This window comes from Peromyscus eremicus, chromosome 17 (genome assembly GCF_949786415.1).
Source record: "Peromyscus eremicus chromosome 17, PerEre_H2_v1, whole genome shotgun sequence".
Lineage (NCBI taxonomy): Eukaryota > Metazoa > Chordata > Mammalia > Rodentia > Cricetidae > Peromyscus > Peromyscus eremicus.
In genome coordinates, this window is record NC_081433.1 from 9,575,639 (window position 1) to 9,598,792 (window position 23,154).

Consider the following 23,154-nt stretch of genomic DNA (forward strand, 5'->3'; position numbering starts at 1 on the left):
CCAACACCTGGGCCAGGGTTACAAGTGTGTAACACCATGCCTCGCTCTTAGGTGGGAGCTGGGATCCAAACTCACCTCCTACTGCTCGCACAGTAGGCGCTTTACCCACTAAGCCATCTTCCCAGCCTGGCACATACCTTTTGATAGTAACCCTAGATACTCATGATCTCACTCTTCTAATGAAGAGATCCAGACTAGCAACCTTTGTTAAAAATCTAGACCACAAACTAAAGAACTGAAGCACCTCCAAACCCATTCCGTGAAGCCATGATTAACCCAATTTCAAAACTACATAGAGACGTAAACAAAAGAAGTATCCTTATGAACATAGATACAAATTTTCAATAAAATACTAGCAAACTGAATTCAAGAATGTTTTTGAAGGTTTTTAATATTTGTTTTTATTTTTAATTGAAAATAAATCATTTTAAGACCGATACATTGTGATCAAATTGGATTTGTTTCAGGAATGCAAGAGTAGTTCTACATATGAACATGAATAAACACAATATTAAATAGAATCGAGGGCAAAAATCACACAATCATCCCCCATAAATGCCAAAAGTCCCTTTAACAAAACTCAACATCCTTTCAATGATAAACACCCTGAAATCTCAGAATAGAGTGATGATATTAAAAGATTTTAAAGGACATTTCCTAAACCTGCAACATACCTTATACCGAATGAGGGGAATGGGAAGCATTTCCTCTAAGATCCAACGTGAGGGAAGTGTGTGCATGGTCTTCACTCTTTATTCACTGTAGTACTTGAGATACTCGCCACAGGGACGAGGCAAGAAAATAAATAGAATGAAAATAGTAATGGAAGGAGTAAAAATATCCCTTTTGCAAATGAGATGGTTGTACACATGAAGGCTCCTCCAGAAGTCCTTTATATCTGATATTAAAATCTTCAGCAAAGTAAACTGAGAAACACTAAATACTCTGTCGGTGCACCAACAGCAACAAATTTGATGAGAAAGATACCAAGAAAACAATTCCATTTATCAAAATCCCTCTTAGACACCCCCAAATGCCCTAGGTATGCACCCAAAGACAAGAAGATGCCTATGAAGAAAATTGATAAATCAGTGAAGAAATAAATTGAAGAACACATCGCCATATGGGAAAGTCCCTCATGTTCATGGATAAGCATAACTAATGTGAAAAATGACTTGTTACTGAGAGCCATCTGTGGATTTAGTTCACTCCCCATCAAAATTGAACTAAAATTTTTAATAAAATAATTAATCCTAACGTTCCTATGGAAGCATAAAAGACTGAAGAGCCCAAACAGTCTTGAGAAGAAAGAGCCATGCTAAAGGTCACACAGTACCCAACTTCAATTTTTATTACAGAAACAAGGGCAAAAGCAGCATGGCGCTGCACAAAACATGAACATTTTATTATATAAACCAAGAAAATAGAATCAGGGACCCATAAAGAAACTCACACATGGGCTGGAGAGACAGCTCAGTGGTTAAGAGCACTGGCTGTTCTTCCAGAGGACCCAGGTTCAAGTCCCAGCACCCACATGGCAGCTCACAGCTGTCTGTTTTGGGGTACTCGACACCCTCATACAGATTTACATGCAGACAAAACACCAATGCACATAAATAAAAATTTAAAAAAAGAAATGAAAAAAAAGAAACCCACACATATATATAGTCATCTGGCTTTTTGACAAAGATACCAGAAACAAGTGGTGCTGGGAAATGGAGCCACACATAGAAGATGGGGTCTACAGCGCTGCATTTTATCCCGTCACAAATCACTGCAAGGGGCATCAAAGACCTTAAGACCAGAAACTCTGAAGGTATTAGAAGGAAATACTCCAGAAAATAGACAAGCACTTTCTCAGTTGACTCTAATCCCTTAAGATAAAATAGCAAAACAGTGACAAATGGGACCACATCAAACAAACAAACAAACAAAACTCTTTGACAACATAGTAGACGCAACCTGGACATTGGAAACAGTCTTTGTCAAATATTCATCCAGAAGGTTAATGTCCACAATATAGAAAGAACTCAGAATTAGTACAAGATGAACGAATAAGCCAGTCATTATCAAAAGAAGAAATACAAATGGCCAATCGATATGTGAAAAAAACATGTGCAACACCTTCAGCTTTCAAGGAATTGCAGGTCAAAATGACATTAAAATTACATCTTACCTGTTAGAGTGCTTTGATCCAGAAAAACAACAAATCTTCCTGAAGAAGTCAGGGGAAAGTATCCCTTGTTTACTCCTGGTGGGAATATAAATGAGTGCAGACATTTTGGAGATCAATATAGACGTCCATCAAAACTAAATCGAGAACTGCAGTATGATCCAGCTAAACCGGTCCTGGATGTACAGCCAATGGAATCAAAGACAGAAAGTAGAGAGCCCTGAACACCCCACCGACTGCAACACTGCTCATCATGTTCACAGTGGCGGCAGGCACACAGCCAGCAAGTGCAGCAATGTGCGTGTTTCTGTGTAGTGGTGACCCTAAGACCCAAGAGCTTCTACCGATAGATGTTCTGGTCACCTACAGGTTATCAAGGAGAGGCATTTGAGTTATGGCGTCTGTTCTGGTGCTCAGAGAGATGTACCTGGTACCCAATGATGGGGAAAGTATGGTGAGACCTCTGTGACATTAGAAAAGGTCAGATGTTCATGGAAGCATGATGAGAATGCAGACATTGTCTGGAAGGTGGTGAATGACCTCGTAGGAGGAGCAAGGAGGTAGACGTGGCATTTCTCCGATGATGAGCAGCCAAACCATGGCAGGGAGTTAGTGGCCAAGGTGTTTTCCATTTACTAGATGGACCAAAAATGATGAAACAAGAGTAACCACTGAGGGTTCCTAGGCACAGTGAGGAAGAAACACTGTAGTCAACACAAGCATGCACACATGTGTATATTAGAATGTGCACACAGGTACACACAGACATGCAGGCACACATATGAGCATTTACACAAATGTATATATGTATGAACATGTAGACGTGCACACAACCACTTACATACACAAATGCCTGAATGTATGTGTGTACATTCACACATGTTTGCACAGAGACACATATATAAACCTCACACATGTATGCACAGAGGTACATGTATTCACACATGTTTGCACAGAAACACACATGTATGCACATCACACATGCATGCACAGAGGCACACAGACATACACACTAACTACTTAGCCACTAGTCTTAGTCCTGTTCTTATCTACCCAGTGTTGCTATGGGCTCTTGCAGTGATCCCATCTTTTGCCGTCAACAAAGGCCTGGGCTTGTTTAAAGGTTCAGGTTCAAGAGGACAGGAAGACATGTAACTGGCATGTGTCAGGTTCCATCCTTATGTCTAACTGATCCTCATACTAACAGTATTCAACATGATCTTTGAAAACATGACTAGAAGTCTCTTCAACCTGTTCCACCCCAACTTTAGCAAGGAGCCATGTGGCCCAGACAGGAGCAATCATAGATCTTAGCATAAGGGGAGGTGACTGGGGCAGAGCCAGTGTGGCCACAGGACATCTGTAGAAAGGCTGACAAGGCAGGAGCCAGGCTGGTGTGTCTATTAGGACACATGGTAATAAGAGCCTCATAGAAAAAGAACCTCCTTTTTCTAAAAAGAAGAAAGATAGAAAGTGCAAACATTTCACTGAAGTGAAGAGGTTGTGACAGTTCTTCCACCTCCTCCTCACTGTCTGTGGGAGCATCCCTGCTGGGCCCTGGGCATTGATGGCCATCAGGCTCCTGCCTTTGTTGTATAAAATCTCTTTTGTGAGTCTGAAGCCTACAGTCCCTAGTTGATGAATGATGATGCATTACTCTTGATTCAGAAATAAGATACCACGAGATGTAAAAGTGTCCTCTGCTCTCACACAGCCAGCCAAGATTGCTGCACATGGAAGCCATGCTACATGTGCTGCTGAGCCAACATACTTTGAGGGAGAGCCACACCTGTCCAGTCTCTCTCCTACAGAGGAGACCATGAGCCGTCGTGGTCTTGTTTGCTGGTGTGAAAACACAGTTGGTTCTGACCTTGGGCCAGCTGTAGACACCCTCCATCCAGCTAGCAGTGAGAGGGTCACTTCTAGTGTACAGTTCCAAAGACAGTGTAAGGTACTTGCTGGACCCAGAGAAAGGCCAGAGCCTCTCTGTTCTGTGAAATTTGGTAGCCTCTGGGCACTGCCACGTAGGACCTTGTCTTAGTTTTGGTTTCTGTTGCTGTGATGAGACACCATGGCCAAAAAAGCAACTTGGGGAGGAAATGGTTTATTTGGCTTATGCTTCCACATCGCAGTCCATCACTGAAGGAAGTCAGGACAGAAACTCAAGCAGGACTGGAACCTGGAGGCAGGAGCTGATGCAGAGGCCATGGAGGGGTGCTGCTTATTGGCTTGTTCCCCATGGCTTGCTCAGCCTGCTTTCTTATAGAACCCAGGACCACCAGCCCAGGGATGGCCCCACAGTGGGCTGGGCCCTCCCACATCATTCTTAAGAGAATGCCTCACAGTATCTTATGGAGGCACTTTCTTAATTGAGGTTCCCTCCTTTCAGATAACTCTATCCGGCACGGACCTTCTGAGATGGCAGAAATACTTTTTGTACCATCCAGGACAGCCACCATCAGCCATGTGTGACTCTTTGCACTAGACACAGAGCCCAAATGCCTGAGGAACTGAGCCCTCTATGTTCAAGTTTATGTGGCTCTGATCAAGGGAGCACCCACGAGCACTGCTCAATGTCATAGCCACTTCCAGCCAACGTTATCAGGACAGAGTGCACATCTAGCTGAGCAGTTGATCAAGGAGGATTCCTGGCCTCCTGGCCAGCATGTGAGAATTATCTGTCTCAGATGGAGCTCATGGCCACAGTTCCTTAGCTGTGTATTCAGCTGAGGAGAGGGAATCACCTAGAGAAACTGTTCCTAAGACTGTATCACCTCAAGGAACCTTGTATCTCCTGGAATAAACATGCCAGCCCCTGCCATAAAGTCACAGGATGAGTCACGTACTCATACTGATTTGTAGACCAGTGGTAGACTGGTAGCTAGTGTCCTATCTGTAAGGCAAACCGTGTCAGGACAGGAACTCTGGTGCCACGGTGCAGAAGGCACTGAGGCAACCATGGAGTCTGATTTGTATGAGGAAGAAGGAGGGACCTGGGGCCAGTGCATACAGTAGGTGTGTGAGCAGCTACTGTGGAGGTTGCAGCCTTTGGTACCCACCATAGAGAAGTGCCCCTATCTGTGTTTCATGTGTACACATCATTTTCCAAAGTGATTCTCTCTCCTCCCTGGAGCCGTAGGGAACAGTAACTCCCTTTGTGGCTTCACCTGGGGTCTCAAACTGTAGCCCTGGTGGCAGTGCCTCCTTTCATGGTTTTTCCTGTGTGGCCTCAAGGAAAAAGAACTAAAGAGTTGTTCACCTTTGAGAAGCCTCATAGCAACTCTTCTCCAATCAGATGCCTGTCCCATCCAATAGCAAGGGACCCCTCTCAGAGCATACAGGGACACTCTCAGAATGGGCCCTGTTTTGAAACACAGAAAGCATATGCACATGGTTGTCCCTACTTCTGCAGAGGGGCTTGACCAAGACTTGCAGGTATGCTTAGAAGTGAGACAGGAGGTAGACATCCTGTTGCTTATTGGATCAGGAGATTGTTTTGAAAACAAAACCCAGCGTTTGCAATGTGTCTTAGGGGTCACTCAGTGACGGCTCCAGGCAACTGAAAGGAACATCCGCCCATCTTGAGTAACAACATAATAACTGGATTTCAGTCAGGGCAGCTTCGTAGACTGTCCTTGAAATGACGTCTATAGAAAAAGTCATTAAAGCTGGCAGCCTGGCTGATGATGGAGTCTGCTGTATCTCAGGCAGCCCCAGTTGAGACCAGCTGAGGGATATGTCAGCATTATGCAGCATGACATCTCTGCATTAGGCAGCTTGCCTGTACTATTTAGCCTCCCAATCAGGCACAAAATCAAGTTTGCTGATGTGTACCTTTCACTGGAACGCCTGCCGTTCCCAAATTGCATTCTGGTCAGAAAGGTCTGTGAATTACACTCTCCTGAGCCAGGGCACAGTGTGTTCGTTCCTGGAGCTTTCTGTGTCTTTGTCTTCACTGTCTGTTCTCTGGCCATGGCGGACCACATATGGTTGTGTTGTACAAAGGGGAAAAGTAAGTACATGTTTAGATAGTGTCTGTGTGATGTGCAGAGAGAAAAGCTGGAGTTTGTATCATAGCAATATGGTGGAGTTGACAGTCTCTTGCATATAAAGAATGGAACCTAAAGGGTCATGTGACTCCTCATACCCGTCAGCTGATAAGAGAGCAAGCTGTGGTTTGGACCCAGGCCTCCTGGCTCCATTGCTGTTTTTGGTGGAACTGAATTCAGATTATATACACTCCGGTTCTCCCTGCCATCTGCTACAGTTATTATGTTATTGAATCTTTGGTACTTGTTTTTGTTAGTTTCTGAAAATTGTTATAATGATGCATAAACTTATAGTTGTTCTGACAGTCAAATCAGACCAATCCTAAGGATTTCTATTATAATTAGTTTCAGCTACTAGAAATAATTTTAATTAATTAGTGTTTTAGTGGTACGTTGTAGTGTGACTTTTCCTGGGGTGATATGAGCAAATGTTTTCTTACCCCACATAGAACACCAACAGACAAAATAAACAATTCCACAAAGGTTCAAGTTGGTGAACCTGTGAGTTTATTGGGGTTACTTACAAGAGCATAGATTCCTCAGTGGCAGCTACATGACTGAAAAGCTCACTCCAGCCTGTGTAATTAATCATAAAAGCTTCATCCTGGCAGCTCTCTTCACGATACACTGACAGTTTAACAGATCATATAATATCCTTTCCCCAGCAGTACTTACTGCTTATATACCCTTAAGGAGGGAGCAACCTTGTGAGTTTTGTATGTTTCAGGAACTTCCTGAGACTTGTAAATTGTATATATCCTAAGTCTTGCATATAATATTTTTATTAACTCTTCAGAATTTCATGTATGCATGTAATGTATTTTAATCATATTCACTTTCAACTGCTCCCCATAATTCCTCCAGAATCTACCCACTTCAACTTCATATTTTCTTTTTTATAACCCACTCAGTCAAGTTTGTGCCATCTATATACAAATGGGTGTGGAGGTCATCCATTGGAACATGGTTGACCTCCCATAGGCCACAACCCTATAAAATTGACTATCCTCCACGAAGCAGTCATCAACTGTCAATAAACAGTCCTCAGCTAGGAGCTGGAACTCATGAGTCCCTCCTCCCTCCAGCCTGGAATGTCGACTGGCTTGATATGGTGTAGGCCTTGTGCAGGCAATCATATTTGGTGAGAGTTCATGAGAACATCAGTCCTGTGGTGTCCAGAATTTACAGTTTTTCCCTGATCCTCCCAACCTCTGGCTCTTATGGTCTTTCTGCCTCCTCTTCTGTCCTGTTCCCTAAGCCTTAGTGGGGAAGTAAATGTGATGTTGGTGTCCCATTTGTGGCTGAGCACTCCACTGACACTTAACTCTCTTCACTTTGACCAGTTGTGAGTTTCCGAGTTTGCCACAATCCTCTGCACAAAGAAACTTCTCTGGGGTCTGAGACCTGCACTAATCTGTGGGTATAGAGATAGTATTTAAAGGACATTTTGGTACCATGTCCATTTAGCAAAATAATAGTATTAGATTCATATCTGAGGCCTATGAGCTCCCCAGCCATGAGTTCTTGGTCAAGTATACAGTACCAGGCATGTGTTTTCTCATGTCTGACAGACCATAAATCCAATCAAACAATAGCTGGTCACCCCCCGAAACATTTGTGTAACTATTGTACCCATGAGCATGTCTTGCCATGGTCATTATTGTAGCTGGCAGGGTTCATAGCTGTTGTAAGACTATTGTGACCTCTCTCCTCCAGCACACTACATAGAACATTTTGGTACTTTATGAAAGCTAGGCAGAAGAGAGTAGGTTTCCCTGTCAGAAACCGCTTAATTTATCCATGTTCTGTGACCATAGTATGAGGTATCTCCAGCAAGTGGTACATACTGTGAAGTTCTCCTGGTCAACCAATAGCAATGGCAGTAGCCTGTATTGTTTGAGGGGGTCTGTAAAGTAACCCTTACCAACAATTTGAGGGGAGATATCCCATACCAGGCACTGGGCTTTTTATTTGGCAGACTATGGCTTCTAGGAATAGAAATATTATCCTCTGGCTAGGGTAGCTCCAATTAAACTCTTTTATATGTGTGTATGTGTGCTTATTTAGGTTTCCATTTGGTTTTAAAACATTCTTAATGTTATCCCTTCTTTCACCCCCTCCTCTGCCATACCCTCACATCCTCCTCCTTCAAAGATGGAATCTTTCATTCAGAAGTCATTGTGCCATAACAATATATTTGCATACGTGTTTCTGTACATGCATCTTAAAACCAAAAGTTCATAGTGAGCAGGTCTGTTTACATAGAAATCTTTTCAAAATATCAGGGTAGGAACTCTGTACTGTTCCATACAGTGCCTTGAGTTTTTCTCTCCACCTGAATTTAAGATTTGTGCAAACTAAAGTTAGTTGACCTGGTTTCTGGAACATCCATGCAAGCCTGAGACAGGGATTGATTCTGGAATCCCAGTTGGAACCTTTGAGAAGACCAGTTGAAGAATCTTCTCCATTGAGCATTTGATCTCTCCTTCAACCAAAACTGTTGCTCAGGAAGCCACATGGGCACCTCGTGTCCCAAGGAAGGACCCCAGGCCAGTCAGCTTCTTCATCACCCTGGATCACTGTTTCTTCCCTCTTCTGCCACTCCCTCTGCCTCCTTCAGGTACAGAGTCAGTGTCCTGGACCATAAAAGCCAAGTCTGTGGGCTCCGTATGGACCAGGACTCCACACACAGCCGGCTGAGCAAAGCCAGACTCTCATCCCGAGTGGGTAGAAGAGCCCTGGCATCTCCCTGACTCCAGGCTGGATGTATGTTTTGCACACAAATAGAAATGGTTCTAGAAGGTTCAGCCTCTTCCTTTGGAAATGGGTGTGAGGGAATCCCAGACTCCAGAGCAGATCCCTGGAGTCTGTCCTCACACCAGAGTCTAGGGTATAACTATGGTGTCAGCATCCTATGCCATTTCAGCCTGTGAAAGACAGTGTCTCAGCTGCCTGAAGAGAAATTGCCAGGGCTGGGCATGATGAAGACGTCTACCATGGCCTCCTCCTGACCCTGCAGAGAGGACAATCTCCCTGGGTTTGCTGGGGTCAGATGCAAACTGTGTTTGATCATCATAATTGATGGATGTATTTCATAAGCATAAAGGAAATTCTTCAGCCAGGTCTGTGCATCCATGGCTTGACTACTCACCATGAGAGAAATCATTCTCTATGGCCAGGCAGAAGGAGCAAGCACTAGGGGGAGGGGGAGCCTCCATGATGACACTCCCAGAAATGGCTTCTGACGTATGAAGGGGGAGATGACAGTATGAAAACAATGTAACAGATAAAGGCCCACCCTAGGTGTTGGTCCTAGTCCCCCAACCTGCAAATATGTCAGGCACATTGAAGAGGGGGTCAAGTGGCGACAAGAAACCGGATCACTAATGTGTTGGCTGTACAGTGAGATTTTCCATGACTATTGGAGTGGGTATATGTCATCAACAGCCATTTGGACGGCCAGAAAAGTCAGAGAGAACTGTAGCCTGGGCTCAGGAAGTGTGTGATGTTTCTTGGAGAACCAATGAATTTATGGAGCTTACTTTCAGGAGTATGGGTGACTCAGGCGTCCGCAACGTGCAAAACCCCACCCCAACCCGAGTAATGACACTGTGTCTCTAGGATACTCAAACCCAGTCAACCTCCTACCTCGTGGGATACTTAACAATCTCTGAAGACCACATGCAGCTGGAATCTCAGGGGAGGGTCTGATGCCACATCCCCACTTCTGTGATGGAATGTACTAGGCTTGTTCTTGTGAGTGTCTATGTAAGTAGACGCTCCTCCTATTGCAAGATGAAGAGCCAGTGTTGTATCCAGAGGACAAGTGTCCACAGAAGGGAAGAGCAAGCAAAGCTGTTTCCCATCCTGCATCTGCTCTTACCAGCTTCCCGATCCTGCCACTATTCCCGCATAATTACAGAAAGAACCCTGCTTTCATTTCTGTGAGCGAGTGAGGACACTGGGTGAAAATGAGCAGCTGTCTTCCCACGTCACTCTTGCCACAGTCCTTCCACATAGCATGGGACTGTGCAGTGTGCCTGCCCCAGGATCCAACCATCCGCAGCTCTGATGGTCTCTGAACTGAACATCTTTGCAGCCTTGAAGGGACACTGATCTTCTGTGCTTATGTGAACGCGCCGTGCCCTTTGCCTACTTTCCTAATTCATTCCTTGAGCTTTGTCTTCCCAATTTCTCAGCAGCTTTCAGGAGAGTTGGCATTCTGTGGGTGATCTGAGTAGTAAACTGCTCCACGTGTTTGTCACTTATCTTCCACTTGGACCCTGTGCTGTGCCTGCCCCCGAAAAGTGTTTTTAATATAGTCAGATTTATTGATCTTTTACAGAGCTCTTAGACCCTGAGTCATTGTTAGTTCCCACCCCTCAGCGGTGTTAAGGGAGCTCACTGTTTGCTTCTAGAGCTGTGAAACTCCCCTTTTACATGGTACCTTTGGAAATCTGAAGAGCAAACTCACTTTAGGACAGGTTGAGGATCCAAGCCTATGACCTCGAGTGAAGTACTTTTTTGCTTGGATTGTGAGGTGGATTGTTGAGGTATATTTCTGTTAAAGCTCTTAGAATAGCAAGAATGTTTTCCACATTTTTTTCAAGCATGGCAGTTATCTTCTGACATCAGTCATAATCATTACTGTCCACTTTTAGCAACAACCGCAATGAGCTGGAGTGACACAGTGAAAGGACCTGCTCCTTCCTCTGTACAGAAATCATGATGTGATCACTTGTCAACGTGATACAATATATAGTCACCTGGGAAGAGAATCTCAGTGGGGATCATCTAGATCAGATTGGCCTGTGTGCATTATCTATGTGCATTATCTGTGTGCATAACGTATCTATTGATTACGTTAATTAATGTGAGGAGACTCACAGTGAGTGGCACCATTCCCTAGGCAAGGGATCCTGGACTGTAAAGTGTAGAGTGTTAAGTACAAATAAGTACACATCCATTCATTTCTCTCCGCTCTTTATTGTGGATGTGACATGACTAGCTATGTTAAGTTCCTGCCTTGACTTCCATGCTACAGTGGACCATGACCTAGAATCATGAGCTAAAATAAACCATCTATCCCAACACTTGGTTTTGTCAGGGTATTTTATGACAGCAACAGAAATGACACTAGAATTCATGGCCTCTCCCAAGACTTCAGGAATTCCCAAACACAACAACAAGTGTGTGATAGAAATAGCATGCATCTTAAAAACCATACTCCAAGGGTAATGGCTGGATGTGTTCTCCGATTCAGTCTCTATTTGAATGATTTGTCTGAGCCTCATCATACGAAACAAAATGTCCCATGCTATCTGTGTGGCATCAAGCTACTGGCTTCTTTGCACGTTGCCTTCTTCATCTGGAACATAGGTTTATGCTGGTTGACCTGGGTTCAGTTATTACTTGATTTAGTTTTTATAATAGTGACCTATTATGTCCATTTAGCCAAGTGTCACTCACTCGGCTACTACCAACAAAGGGTGACCCAGTATCACTGACACTTGCTTGGTCCCTAAGAACCATCAGTGCCCAGTCTAAAGTGGAAACTGTGTGAACTGGCCTAAGTGTAGAGATAGACAGATATCAATGAGCCTTAAGTCTGAGCCTATGATTTTAAATGTTTTTGGAAGCATTCAGCTTTTCTGAATAATATACCAATGCCTTAACATGAAAAGCATCACCTCTCAAGAGGAAAAGCTCAGGGACACAACTACACTCCTGCTTACCTTCTCCCATGCCGCTGCTCTGCGGGAGCACTGCTTCCTCCTTATGGCTCCAGATCTGCAGGACGCATTCCCCAACACCTGCCAGGTTTCCTCCCAAAGTCCTCTGGCCACATCTTGGCCAGGTGTAAACATATTCAGAGAGGGAACTGGGAGCCTAGAACAGTGTTAGCTCATAGCCTGGGCCTATATTGTGGGGATTAGGAAACAGTTCCCATGGCAGCTCAGTGACATGAACTCTACATGGATTAGGGAGAAAGTCAAGGAAAGGTGGATACTCCAGCACTTGTCAGTACAGGGCAAAGCTAACCACAGCCAGCTTCCTTAGGAACAGAAGAGCAGCCCGGAGGAATCCAGGTGACCAAGGCCCAGAGCAAGAGCCATGCCAGTACTGTTCTCTCAACCCTCAGCCAGCAGCTCTGCCATCCTGCCTGCCGTGCCCTTACGCCATGTGCACAGCAAACATTTTGTTACTAAACTCAGGTTAATGTGTATGTATTAGCTGTGCTCCCTGTATCATTGGATTCTGAGGTCCCAGGATGATAGAGGAGTTGAGACTGGTCCACCGTGGGGCTGTGAAAACGGGGTGGTTGATTTGTGTCTGAAAAGTGCTAGGAATTGGCCTCCTGATGCCAGGTGCCCTCTCCAGGTGGGGCCCAAAGGGCTAAGGTTGCATGAGTTGTGGGGCGGTGAGCATTCAGGAGCAAGAGATGCTTAGCTTGCACAATGTGAAAATTTGGGCTCGTGGAGCAGATACTGTAAGTCCCAGTGTAAAACCATGACAGCCACAGGAAAACGCTAACCAGCCTTCCAGGAACCGGCATATGTCATGTCTATCTTTGTGTTTTTAGCCTGGTAAATACTTCACAAATGATAACACTGGAATGACAGCTTCTTCCTTTCTTCGTCCTGGTGCTTTCCTAAGACAAATTAATTGGATCTATTCTGAAAAAAAAATCCTTTATTCCTATAGTTTCATAATGTATTGGAGAGGTTGAAACCTCTTCACATATCTGTAATTTATATCATCTTGGTGTCTATAAGATGCCCTTCATTTTGTTTACTAACACTTTCAAGAAAATGCTTTCTTTATTCCAATGAATGCCTGTTTGTGCATGTGTGCATGCCTGTGTGTGTGAACGTGTTTGTGTAAATATGTGTCCGGGATACCTTGCCCTCCAGGGCTGAGCTGTCCTGAGCAGCTCCAGCCATTAGAGCTGTCCTAAGCAATTCCAGGTGTCCAGGACACCTCCAGGGCTGAGCTGTCCTGAGCAGCTCAAGGTGTCTGAGATACCTCGCCCTCCAGGGCTGAGCTGTCTCTTTGCAGCATACATGTGGATGTGCATGCATACATAGGTGCGTGCATAAGTACATGTGTACATGTGGAAGCCAGAGACCAGTGCCAGACACCATCCTAGCTCCCTCTCCGTGTCATTTTTGAGGCAGGGTCTCTCACTGAACATGGAGCTCAGCTAGTAGCTAGGCTTGCTGACCATGGAGCATAAGGGATCTGCCTGTCTCTACCATGCTAGCACTGTGGTGACAGATGTGTGATCTGTTGTTGTTATATGGGTGCTGGGGATCTGAATTTAGGTCCTTGACCCCTAAGCCAACTCACAGTCCTTATTTCCATGGGCAATTTATTTATTTAATTTTCATTGTTGCTGTTGTTTTCTGAGGCAGGGTTTCTCTGTGTAACAGCCCTGGCTATCCTGGAACTCACTCTGTAGACCAGGCTGGCCTCGAACTCACAGAGATCCTTCCACAGTCACTTTAAACAGTAACAACAGTGTTGAGAATCTTTCCTTATATTTTTATATTCTCTAAGAAGACCCTCTTTGATTTTGAAACCACATTTTTTTTCTGACCATGTCTCTGGGCTTAGTGTGATTTGTATTTCTCTGCTCCTGTTGGCTATAGAAAGAGGAAGGCTGAGAGTCGCCTGCAAGTCTTGCCTGAGGTTCTGAAGCACAGTCCTCACCTTCCTTCTCTTCCCCGTTATAAAAGCACTTCAATAGTTTACCTTACTTTCCTATTAACATTTGTAAGATCAGGTTAAATTTTCTGGCGATGGTGGCAGTGTATAAACAAGTAAGCAACATGAAATTGGTTCCTGGTCCTACAGAAACACTCTGTGCAGAGTGATTTGTTCCATTTAAGAGTGGTTTTTTCCTTCCTTTCTTTCTTTTTAAACATAGAGTAACTGTAATTGCCTTGCCAACGGGTATGAACACTTTACAGCTTCTCAGATTTTTGCCTCATTTATTTCCTGGGTCACACTCAGTTATAAATGCCCTTAAGTAACAAGAGAGCCATGCTTTGCCACGCAGTGACCTCAGAGCACACCTTAATTTTTAATGTGCCTGTTTGACTCTAAGAAATACTTCAACCTCAATTTACAATATTTTTAATTGGATGGGCTGGAAAGGATGTCTCATGGCAGCACCTCCCTGACGTCTCCATTCCAATTCTCTCGAGAATCTTCAAGGCTTCTAACTCCCAGGCTGGCTCTTTCTAGAATGAAAATATAAGTCACACTCAGACACTGAGGATGGCCTTTTATGTGTGGTGTCTGAGTTATTTTCCTCCCAGCCCTCAGCAGGGGCAGCACCTATGATCCTGGGGTGCAGCAGGTGTGTGCCTCTTACCCTGTCATCCACCCAAGTTATTTTCCAGTGAGTTATTGTCATTCACAGGCCTAACCCATGCGTTTCCAAATTAGGTGCCCTTTACCTAACAAGTTTCCCCTTTTCAAACACTTTAGGTCCAGCGAGCTGGCTCAGTGGTTAAAAGCACCTGCCATGCAAGCCTGAGTTCCCTGGGACCCACGGTGGACGTAGAGAACCAGCTTCTACAAGTTGTCCTCTGACCTCCACACGCATACCGTGGCATGTGTGTACAGGTGTTTTGCCTGCATGTGTGTCTTGCACCACATGTGTGCACTGCCTGCAGAGGGCAGTCAGATCCCATAGAGGTACTGGTAACCAAACCCAGTGCTCTTAACCATTGAACCGTCTCTCTAGTCATGCTGTGGCATGTGTGTACCTGCACACACACATACACACACACACACACACACACACACATGCGCACACACACACACACACACACACACAAATAATAATGATAGATAGATACATAGATACATAGATGGATGATAGATAGATAGATAGATAGATAGATAGATAGATAGATAGATAGATAGATAGATAGAGCCAGGCAGTGGTGGCACAATCCTTTAATCCCAGCACTCGGGAGGCAGAGGCAGGTGGATCTTTGTGAGTTCGAGGCCAGCCTGGTCTACGGAGCGAGATCCAGGAAAGGTGCAAAGCTATACAGAGAAACCCTGTCTCAAAAAACAAAACAAACAAACAAACAAAAAAAGATAGATAAAATGAAAATTTTTAAACAGTCACAAATAACAAAAATAAGATTAGAGCATGAATATATAAATATACACTAACATCCCCTAGTTATTTCTCAGTTTAGTGAGAGAGTATGTGGCTTCTAAAATGGTACTGTGTATTTCTCAACAGAAAGTCACAACCATCCAGCTACTTCCAGGTTGAATAATGTTAATGTCCAGTTACACTGTTTATGCCAAAGTCTGTAGTATACATCTGTTATAGTAAAACTTACCATTGGCTTGCTTTCTTAAATTTTATGTTTTAACAACAAGGAAGTTGGGGTCACCACTTTGTGAACTGTATTTCCAAATTCTGTTTGCTTGTGAAACTGTCTTAGAAGGGCAGCTGTCTTAGAAGAAGCCCTCTTTTGCTGCTGGATTCTGGAGCACGCATTTCAGGATCAACCCATTGCTGAAATGTAAAATAATCCCCAAAACCAAGTAAAAGTTAAGAGAAGGCTGGTGGGTTAAAGTTGAGGAAGCCTCTAATTTGTATGAAAAGGAATCCAGATAGGAGAAATGGTCTATGAAATGATTATAATTACTTTTGTGACCCTGAAGTTCCATTTCAGAGTAGATTTCTCTAGCACAGAAAGTAAATCCTGGCTTTTGGCCTCGAGAATAATGGGACCAGGTTTTACAGCAAACAGTAATTCTCCGCTGTGCTTTGGAAGCCATTGTTTTTTTTAATGTTACAATGAGGAGTTGTTTAAAAGCTGTTTATTAAGCCCATAAATAAGATGTCATTTGGTAATTAAGTGCAGTTATGTTGCAAATGCGTTCACTATTCCACTCAGTAGAAAACACCAATGCAATTAGGAGAAAGAGCTGAAAGGTTGGACACCTGAGCTCAGAATCACATACTCCCAGGACTCACGTTGTGCTACCAGGAGACATCTGGGTGAGGGTTTTCTTTTTGTATTATGGCTTTGATATATGAATCAGTCAGGACTTTTGTTTCTAAAGATACTTGTATACCTTACAAATCATTGATACTGCTATTGAATCTGCTGATCAGAGAACCAAGAGGAATCGTGTGTGTGTGTGTGTGTGTGTGTGTGTGTGTGTGTGTGTAAGCACATGAGTATACTGATATGATATACAGTTGTATTAGTGAAAAGAGTTAACGAAACCCTAAATATCAGCTTGAGGCTGTAGATGATGTATAGATATGATGGGTTTGGGTAAATTTGGGTTATTTTAGGGCATTCAGCACATTACCCTTGACATGACTATTTGGACAGGGAGGGTCCTTTTTGTCCACCTTAGAAAGGGGACACACTGCTATGGGATTCTCTAGCATCTCAACCTGAAGCAATATGTTTAAGCATGGAGCTATGAATAGCACCTGCAAGGCCCTGTATATAGGCGTGACTGGCCAGGGCTGAGGAGAGGGTCATGTATGGCAGCGGCAGCCCCTAGGAACACTCTTTCGAGAAATGCTGTGAAGAGCAGCCCTGGCCTTACTGCCCTCAGCAGTTTCCATCTAAATATATATATTCTTGGCTCTCCCTTTTTTTCTGAGTTACCACTTCCTTTCTCCTGCATTTTACTACCTTTTATTTGCAGTTCAGACACCTCACTTGACACAGCTACATTAATCCCCATAGGAGGTCTCAGACAAGCTCAGTAGGACATATGAAGGTAATTTTAGAAGAAAGATGACCACAATGTTTTTATGTGCTTTGTGTGGTCCTGATATGGTCTAAAACATCTGTTTCATTTCTTTATCTGTTGTTCCTACTAACCCTGGAGGTAGGTATCTGGATTACCTGCATTTTACCTGTGGAATGGGGACATTTCTAACCTGGCATAGGCACAGTACTCCCAGGTTTCCTCCCTATTGGTTTTATTTTGTGTGTGTGTGTGTGTGTGTGTGTGTGTGTGTGTGTGTGTGTGTGTGTGTGGTGTGTGTGTGTGTGTGTGTGTGTGTGTGTGTGTGTGTGTGTAGGCCAGGGGCCAACACTGGGTGTCTATCTACTGCCCTCCAACTTAGGATTTGAAACAGGGTCACTCAACCTGGTGGTCACTGCCTTGACTGACTGGACAGTGAGCTCAGGGGATCTACCCGCCTCTGCAGTGGGTTACAGGCAAGTACAGCCACGCCTAGCTTTCGACGTGGGTGCAGGGGATCTGAACTCAGGTCTTCTTGTTATGCAGCAAGCACTTTACCCACCCCTTCTCCCCAAGTCCTAGGGAAACATTTTCAATGAAGACAGGCTCCTCCGGGGTGTGTGGGGACTTGTCTTCGCGCCAATATAATGAGTAGAGCACAAGGTCCACATAGCGGCCTCTGTCTGTGCTCTTGGGTCTGCACTGTGTTTTGCTCCCGCGTCTCCAGAGGGAGGGGCTGATAGGTGTTATGAGACAGTTCAGCTGAGCACGTGCTCCTTGGGAAACTGAGGAAGGATGATAGCATTAGCAGCAGGCGAGAGTGGCAGAGAAAGGGTTGGTGTGGTGACAGTTGCCGACCAAGGCTACCTCACAATCTTCAACTCCAGGCGAAACTTCTGAGGAGGGTTGGTCAGGTGATGAGTTCGTGGAAGATCTCCCTGACTTTAGCCTTTAGTTCCTCAGCTTGTGACAGGGTCAGCTCTGTGCCCTAGAGGGGCTCAAGCAGATGTCCCAGTGACGCCCGTGGCACACGTCGGGTGCACAGAAATGTTAGTGATGTTTGTAAAATCGACAACAGACTTGCGGAACGGATGGATCCGTGCTCTCCTAAGTCCTGCTGTAAAAGACTCGTTTACGTTCTGTTTTCAATGCGCAGAGACACGCGTGTGCTGTTGAATGACACCTCTAATTGCTGTTTTCTCCTAATAACAAAATGCTGCTATGAATAGCTAGAGATTAAGCAACTAAGATTTCGTACACCCTATGCTTGCTACCTCATCTTCACAAAAAGAAATAATACATGGCTCCTAAGACTTTATTATCTGTTACATAGACTCATAAAAACCTGAAGCGTGTGTCCTTACTATGCTCTACAGAGCCACTGTCATCCACAGCCCATCACTACCTCATTTGTTGTTATTGTGAGGCTTATGAAAGGTGATGGGGGACTCCACGCCTACATGAGGAAGTTCAGATCTGTACAGCGAAAATGAGACCGCGCTGCAGACGTGTTGCATAATCAAATTTAATTATTCCAGCTAAATTTTTATCTCTCGCACTGTTCTTTGATGTGGCCACATTCCCAAGCAGAGCTACTGGGCTGAGTATTGGGCTGAAATAAGGACATGTGAGTGGAGCAGTAATGGGCTTGCTTTTAGTGTGAAAAGAGATTGGAACTGTATTAAATTACACGATAATGGAAAAATAAAGCAAAAGATAAAAGGGCCACAACGTTGTGGCGTGGTTAAGTCCGGATTGCAGAGCATGGCCTTGCAACTTATCCACTTACTAACTCTCAGTTTCCTGTGAAACCTTCCTCTTACTTGTAAGTGTGACGTTCTTTGATGGCTCCTACCTGAGACATCAGTGCTATGACTGGATCCTAGCTGGAAGAAGGAGGGTACGTAGAGACACCCCACTCCAGCCATTGCAGTCCCAAGGGGACACCTCAGGCCACCACCCAGGAAGCCCTCCTTGGAGCTCAATCACCCCTGAGTTGGCGACCACTTGCCATGCAAAGGGGAAGGCCCCTTTGTATCCCCAAGAGGCTGGGCCTGTCCCCAGCTCTGCAGCCGTCTGCTGGGATTCTTCCAAGAACAGTGGTGTGCAATCTCATGGTCGCCCTTCGTGTCCCAGTGCCTGAGCCTTGACACTCAGGCCCCTTCCTTGTCCTTCGTTTCTGTGTCTGAGCTGGTCTGGACAGTTGAACTCTGGAGCAGACACGGGACATCCTGTGCCGGGCCTTAGAGCAGCTACTTGGCCAAGTTCTGCTGGTCACTTCTGTTTCCTCACAGCCATGAGAGGAGCAGCTGGGATGGCCAGAGGGAGAACCACCTCTGCCTGCTGCCTCTGGGGTTCACAGGCATGTGGTTAGGGCTCTCCCTGGTCTCCCCGTGAACTCTAGGTAGGAATGACCAAGCTAGGATTACTAGCCTCGTCAGTGTAGGAGAAGAGTCCATGGAGAGACAGGGGGCAGGTAGGGTGGGAGTGACGGTGGCCCAGTGGGGACTGACACTTGAGAGTCACAGATGCCTCCTGATGAAAGCCATTTCCCCTTCCTGTCTGAGCATCGGCTGGTGGGGACATCCAGTTACTCAAGAAGGGGCCTGAGTGTCGAGGCTCAGTTGACTTCAGCCACCATACCGAGTCAGCTCAGAGAGGTTCCAGCCTGGGGTCAGAATGCAGGAAGAACTCACAGTGATGTCCTAGGAGTAGTGGGAAGCCCACAATTATCAAAGCAGATGCTTCTCAGGTTCCCGAGTTCAAGTACAAAAGAGACTGGGACAAAGGTCAGTGAGGAAGACAGGTAGGAAGGAAGCTTTCCGCAGTGTGCTGCCAGACGGTCTGGTAGGTGGAGGGTAGAGGTGCCCAGTGGTCCCCGGCTATGTGGGGGTGCCCGGTGGTCCCCGGCTGTGTGGGGGTGCCCGGTGGTCCCCGGCTGTGTGGAGGGGCTGGTGGTCCCCGGCTGTGTGGGGGTGCCCGGTGGTCCCCCAGCTGTGTGGAGGTACCCGGTGGTCCCCGGCGGTGTGGGGGGCCCGGTGGTACCCGGCTGTGTGGTGGTGCCCAGCTGTGTGGAGGGGCCCGGTGGTCCCTGGCTGTGTCACTCACGGAGCAGAATCTAGGGGAAGCACTGAGGCATGGTTATCTCCTAGTCAGGCCTCTCCGTCCAGGACCCTAAACTGTAGAGAGCTGGGGATGAGAAAGCTGCCTCCACAGCTTACCTTTCTGGTAACATGTGACATTAAACAATGATTTCATGATTAATTCATTAGTTCTGTACATTACTTCACCAGTCAGTGTTACTAATTAAATATCAGATGTTAGTTTTCAAATGTTTTAAGCTAAACCAAAATGCTCCACTATAGTTGATCTACAGCTATATTTTTACGTGTGTGTGTGTGTGTGTGCGTGTGTGTGTGTGTGTGTGTGTGTGTGTGTGTGTGTATTATATAGGTATATGGATGCTTGTTCATGTGTGGGTATGAGTACACATGTATATAAGGGTTATGTGCACATGTATGCACATGCATGTAGTTGTTAAGTGACAACGTCAGGTGTGGTTCCTCAGGTGTGTGGTTCCACCATTTTTTTTAAAGTGTCCCTCAGTGGAACCATGACTCTGCTTTCCCGAAGTTGGGATGACAAGCACATGCCCACACTGTGCCCTGCTTTGGTGTGGGTGTTAGAGTCTGAACAGGGGTTCTTGTGCAAGCAATTCACTGACTGAGCTGTCTTCTCCACCCCTGGTTTTTTAGATCTCATAATCTTCCCGTTGAGAGCCTCAGTGCATCTACCAGATGTTAGGTACCTGTAGCTGCCGATGCTCACGTGGGGAAAACCAAGTGTCTGCTTCTTAGCATCCCCAAATCCCGAGGAGTCACCGTAATCTAAACTACGTGGCTGTTCACTCAGTTCAGGTGCTGGCTGCTGGGAGAACGACTCCTGTATCTCTGTCACACCCCAGTGCTTCACCAGGCAGGCACTAAATCCCATTTCTGTTTTGTTGACAGACCAACAGTACTCATGGTCTCCAACGCAGCACTTCAATGAGGAGAGGTACTCACCCGCACCCAGGAACATGAAAGGGTTAACTGGGAGCCGGAACCAGCCGCAGATATGTGCGGGCCATACCTGCGGCCTGTCACCCCCAGATGACTGCGAGCACCCCCACGATCACATGCACCATGGGCCGGATGTGCGGCAACCCTACCTTCTCAGCCCAGCCGAGAGCTGCCCAATGGACCACCACCGCTGCTCACCCAGGAGCTCCATCCACTCAGAGTGTATGATGATGCCTGTCATGTTGGGCGACCACGTGTCCAGTAGCACCTTCCCCAGAATGCACTACAGTTCACACTATGACACCAGGGATGACTGTGCAATGTCCCACACAAACACGAAGGTAAATCGCATCCCCGCCAACCTTTTGGACCAGTTTGAGAAACAGCTACCCCTGCACCGGGATGGATTCCACACACTGCAGTACCAGAGGGCCTCGGCTGCCACCGAGCAGAGAAATGAGAGCCCAGGCAGAATCCGGCATCTGGTCCACTCGGTCCAGAAGCTCTTCACCAAGTCTCATTCCCTGGAGGGGTCGTCCAAGAGCAACATCAACGGGACCAAGAGCGACAGTCGGGTGGAGGACCACCACCACAGTCACCACTCTAAACACAGCAAAAGGAGCAAAAGCAAGGAGCGGAAGCCAGAGAGCAAGCACAAGTCCGGCGTGAGCAGCTGGTGGAGTTCTGACGACAACCTGGACAGTGACAGCACGTACCGGACACCCAGTGTGGCCGCCCGCCACCACATGGACCACATCTCTCACTGCTACCCCGAGGCGCTGCAGAGCCCCTTTGGGGACCTCTCGCTAAAGACTTCCAAAAGCAACAGTGACGTTAAGTGCTCAGCCTGTGAAGGCTTGGCCCTGACGCCAGACACCAGGTACATGAAGCGTAGCTCTTGGTCCACTCTCACGGTGAGCCAGGCCAAGGAGGCTTACCGCAAGAGCTCCCTGAACCTGGACAAGCCCCTGGTCCACCCAGAGATCAAGCCTTCGCTAAGGCCATGCCACTACCTCCAGGTAAGGCCCGGGTGACTGTGCCCTTGTGCAGAAGGTTTTAGCCATTGCTGCCCATTTGCAGTTGACCGAAAGGGTCGTATCAACGCGTGGCGTACAAAGTGAAGTTTGAAGGCATGTTTGCCTTTTAGGGTTCCAAAGTAAGCCAGTGTGCTTGCTTTCCATCCCTCTGTGCTGTAGCTAGAACTCTCCGAGTCCACATGAACCCCAGAGACAGGAGGCAGAACTGGTTCTCCCTTCGAAAATGTTGTTGCTGAGACGTAATATTGTTACATCCACACCTTATTTGGTTGGTACACATGCCACAAGCATGGTGATCCTCAGTGTCGGTCACTTTTTTGGGAACTAGACAGCTTTTCCCCCCTCTAGCTGTTTAGAACTAGAAGTTATTGTAACTAATAATTACCCTGCTAAAAGTTTTGGTTATTTTTAGAGACTAAATCTCACATTGTAATATAAGCGGGCCTTTAACTCAGTATATAAACCAAGATGGCTTTGAACTCTCAGCAATCCTCCTGCCTCAGCCTCGTTGGGATTATAAGTGTGTTCCACTATGTCTGGCTCAGCCTGCCACAACTTTTAAAGTTTTTATTAGTATATATGACTTATACATAATAATGGGTCTCATGACATTTTCCTACATGTACATAATACTTTGATCATGTTCACCTCCCCCCCCTCATACTCTTGTGGATTGTCTGGTAATTCCTGAGTATATAATGCAAGGCTAACTGCACTCTTCATGCTATACAATGGATCTCTTGGATGAACTCTTCTGGTGTAACTGGAATCAAGTATCCTTCTAACCATACCCCCAACTCCCGCTCCAGCCCCTGATAACCACCCTTTATTCCCTGCGTCTATACACCCCAGATCTTGAGCTTCCGTATGAGGGAGCCTGGGTGGAGTGTGTCTTTCTGAGTCTAGTTTGTTTCACTGAGTGTCCTGTGCTCCATGCTTGTGCCTGTTGTAAATGGCAGGGACTCCTCTCTCCCTCGGGGCTGAACAGCATCTCATGCTGCGTGTGCATCCCTTCCCCAAGCCACTCACTGATGCGCATCAGGTTGACTCCCTGCCTTGGCTTCTGTGAACAGAGCCACAAT

At 45.9% G+C, this 23,154-nt stretch overlaps 1 protein-coding gene across 1 annotated transcript in view; it reads left to right on the forward strand.

Annotated features, from left to right (window-relative positions):
* The window catches only part of Dlgap2 (DLG associated protein 2), a 149,797-nt gene that overhangs the window by 19,290 nt on the left and 107,353 nt on the right, over positions 1–23,154 (forward strand). Inside the window, exon 3 of the mRNA XM_059244992.1 lies at positions 20,985–22,054. Within this exon, the coding sequence (XP_059100975.1) occupies positions 20,985–22,054 (1,070 nt within the window). The remainder of the gene's footprint in view (positions 1–20,984; positions 22,055–23,154) is intronic.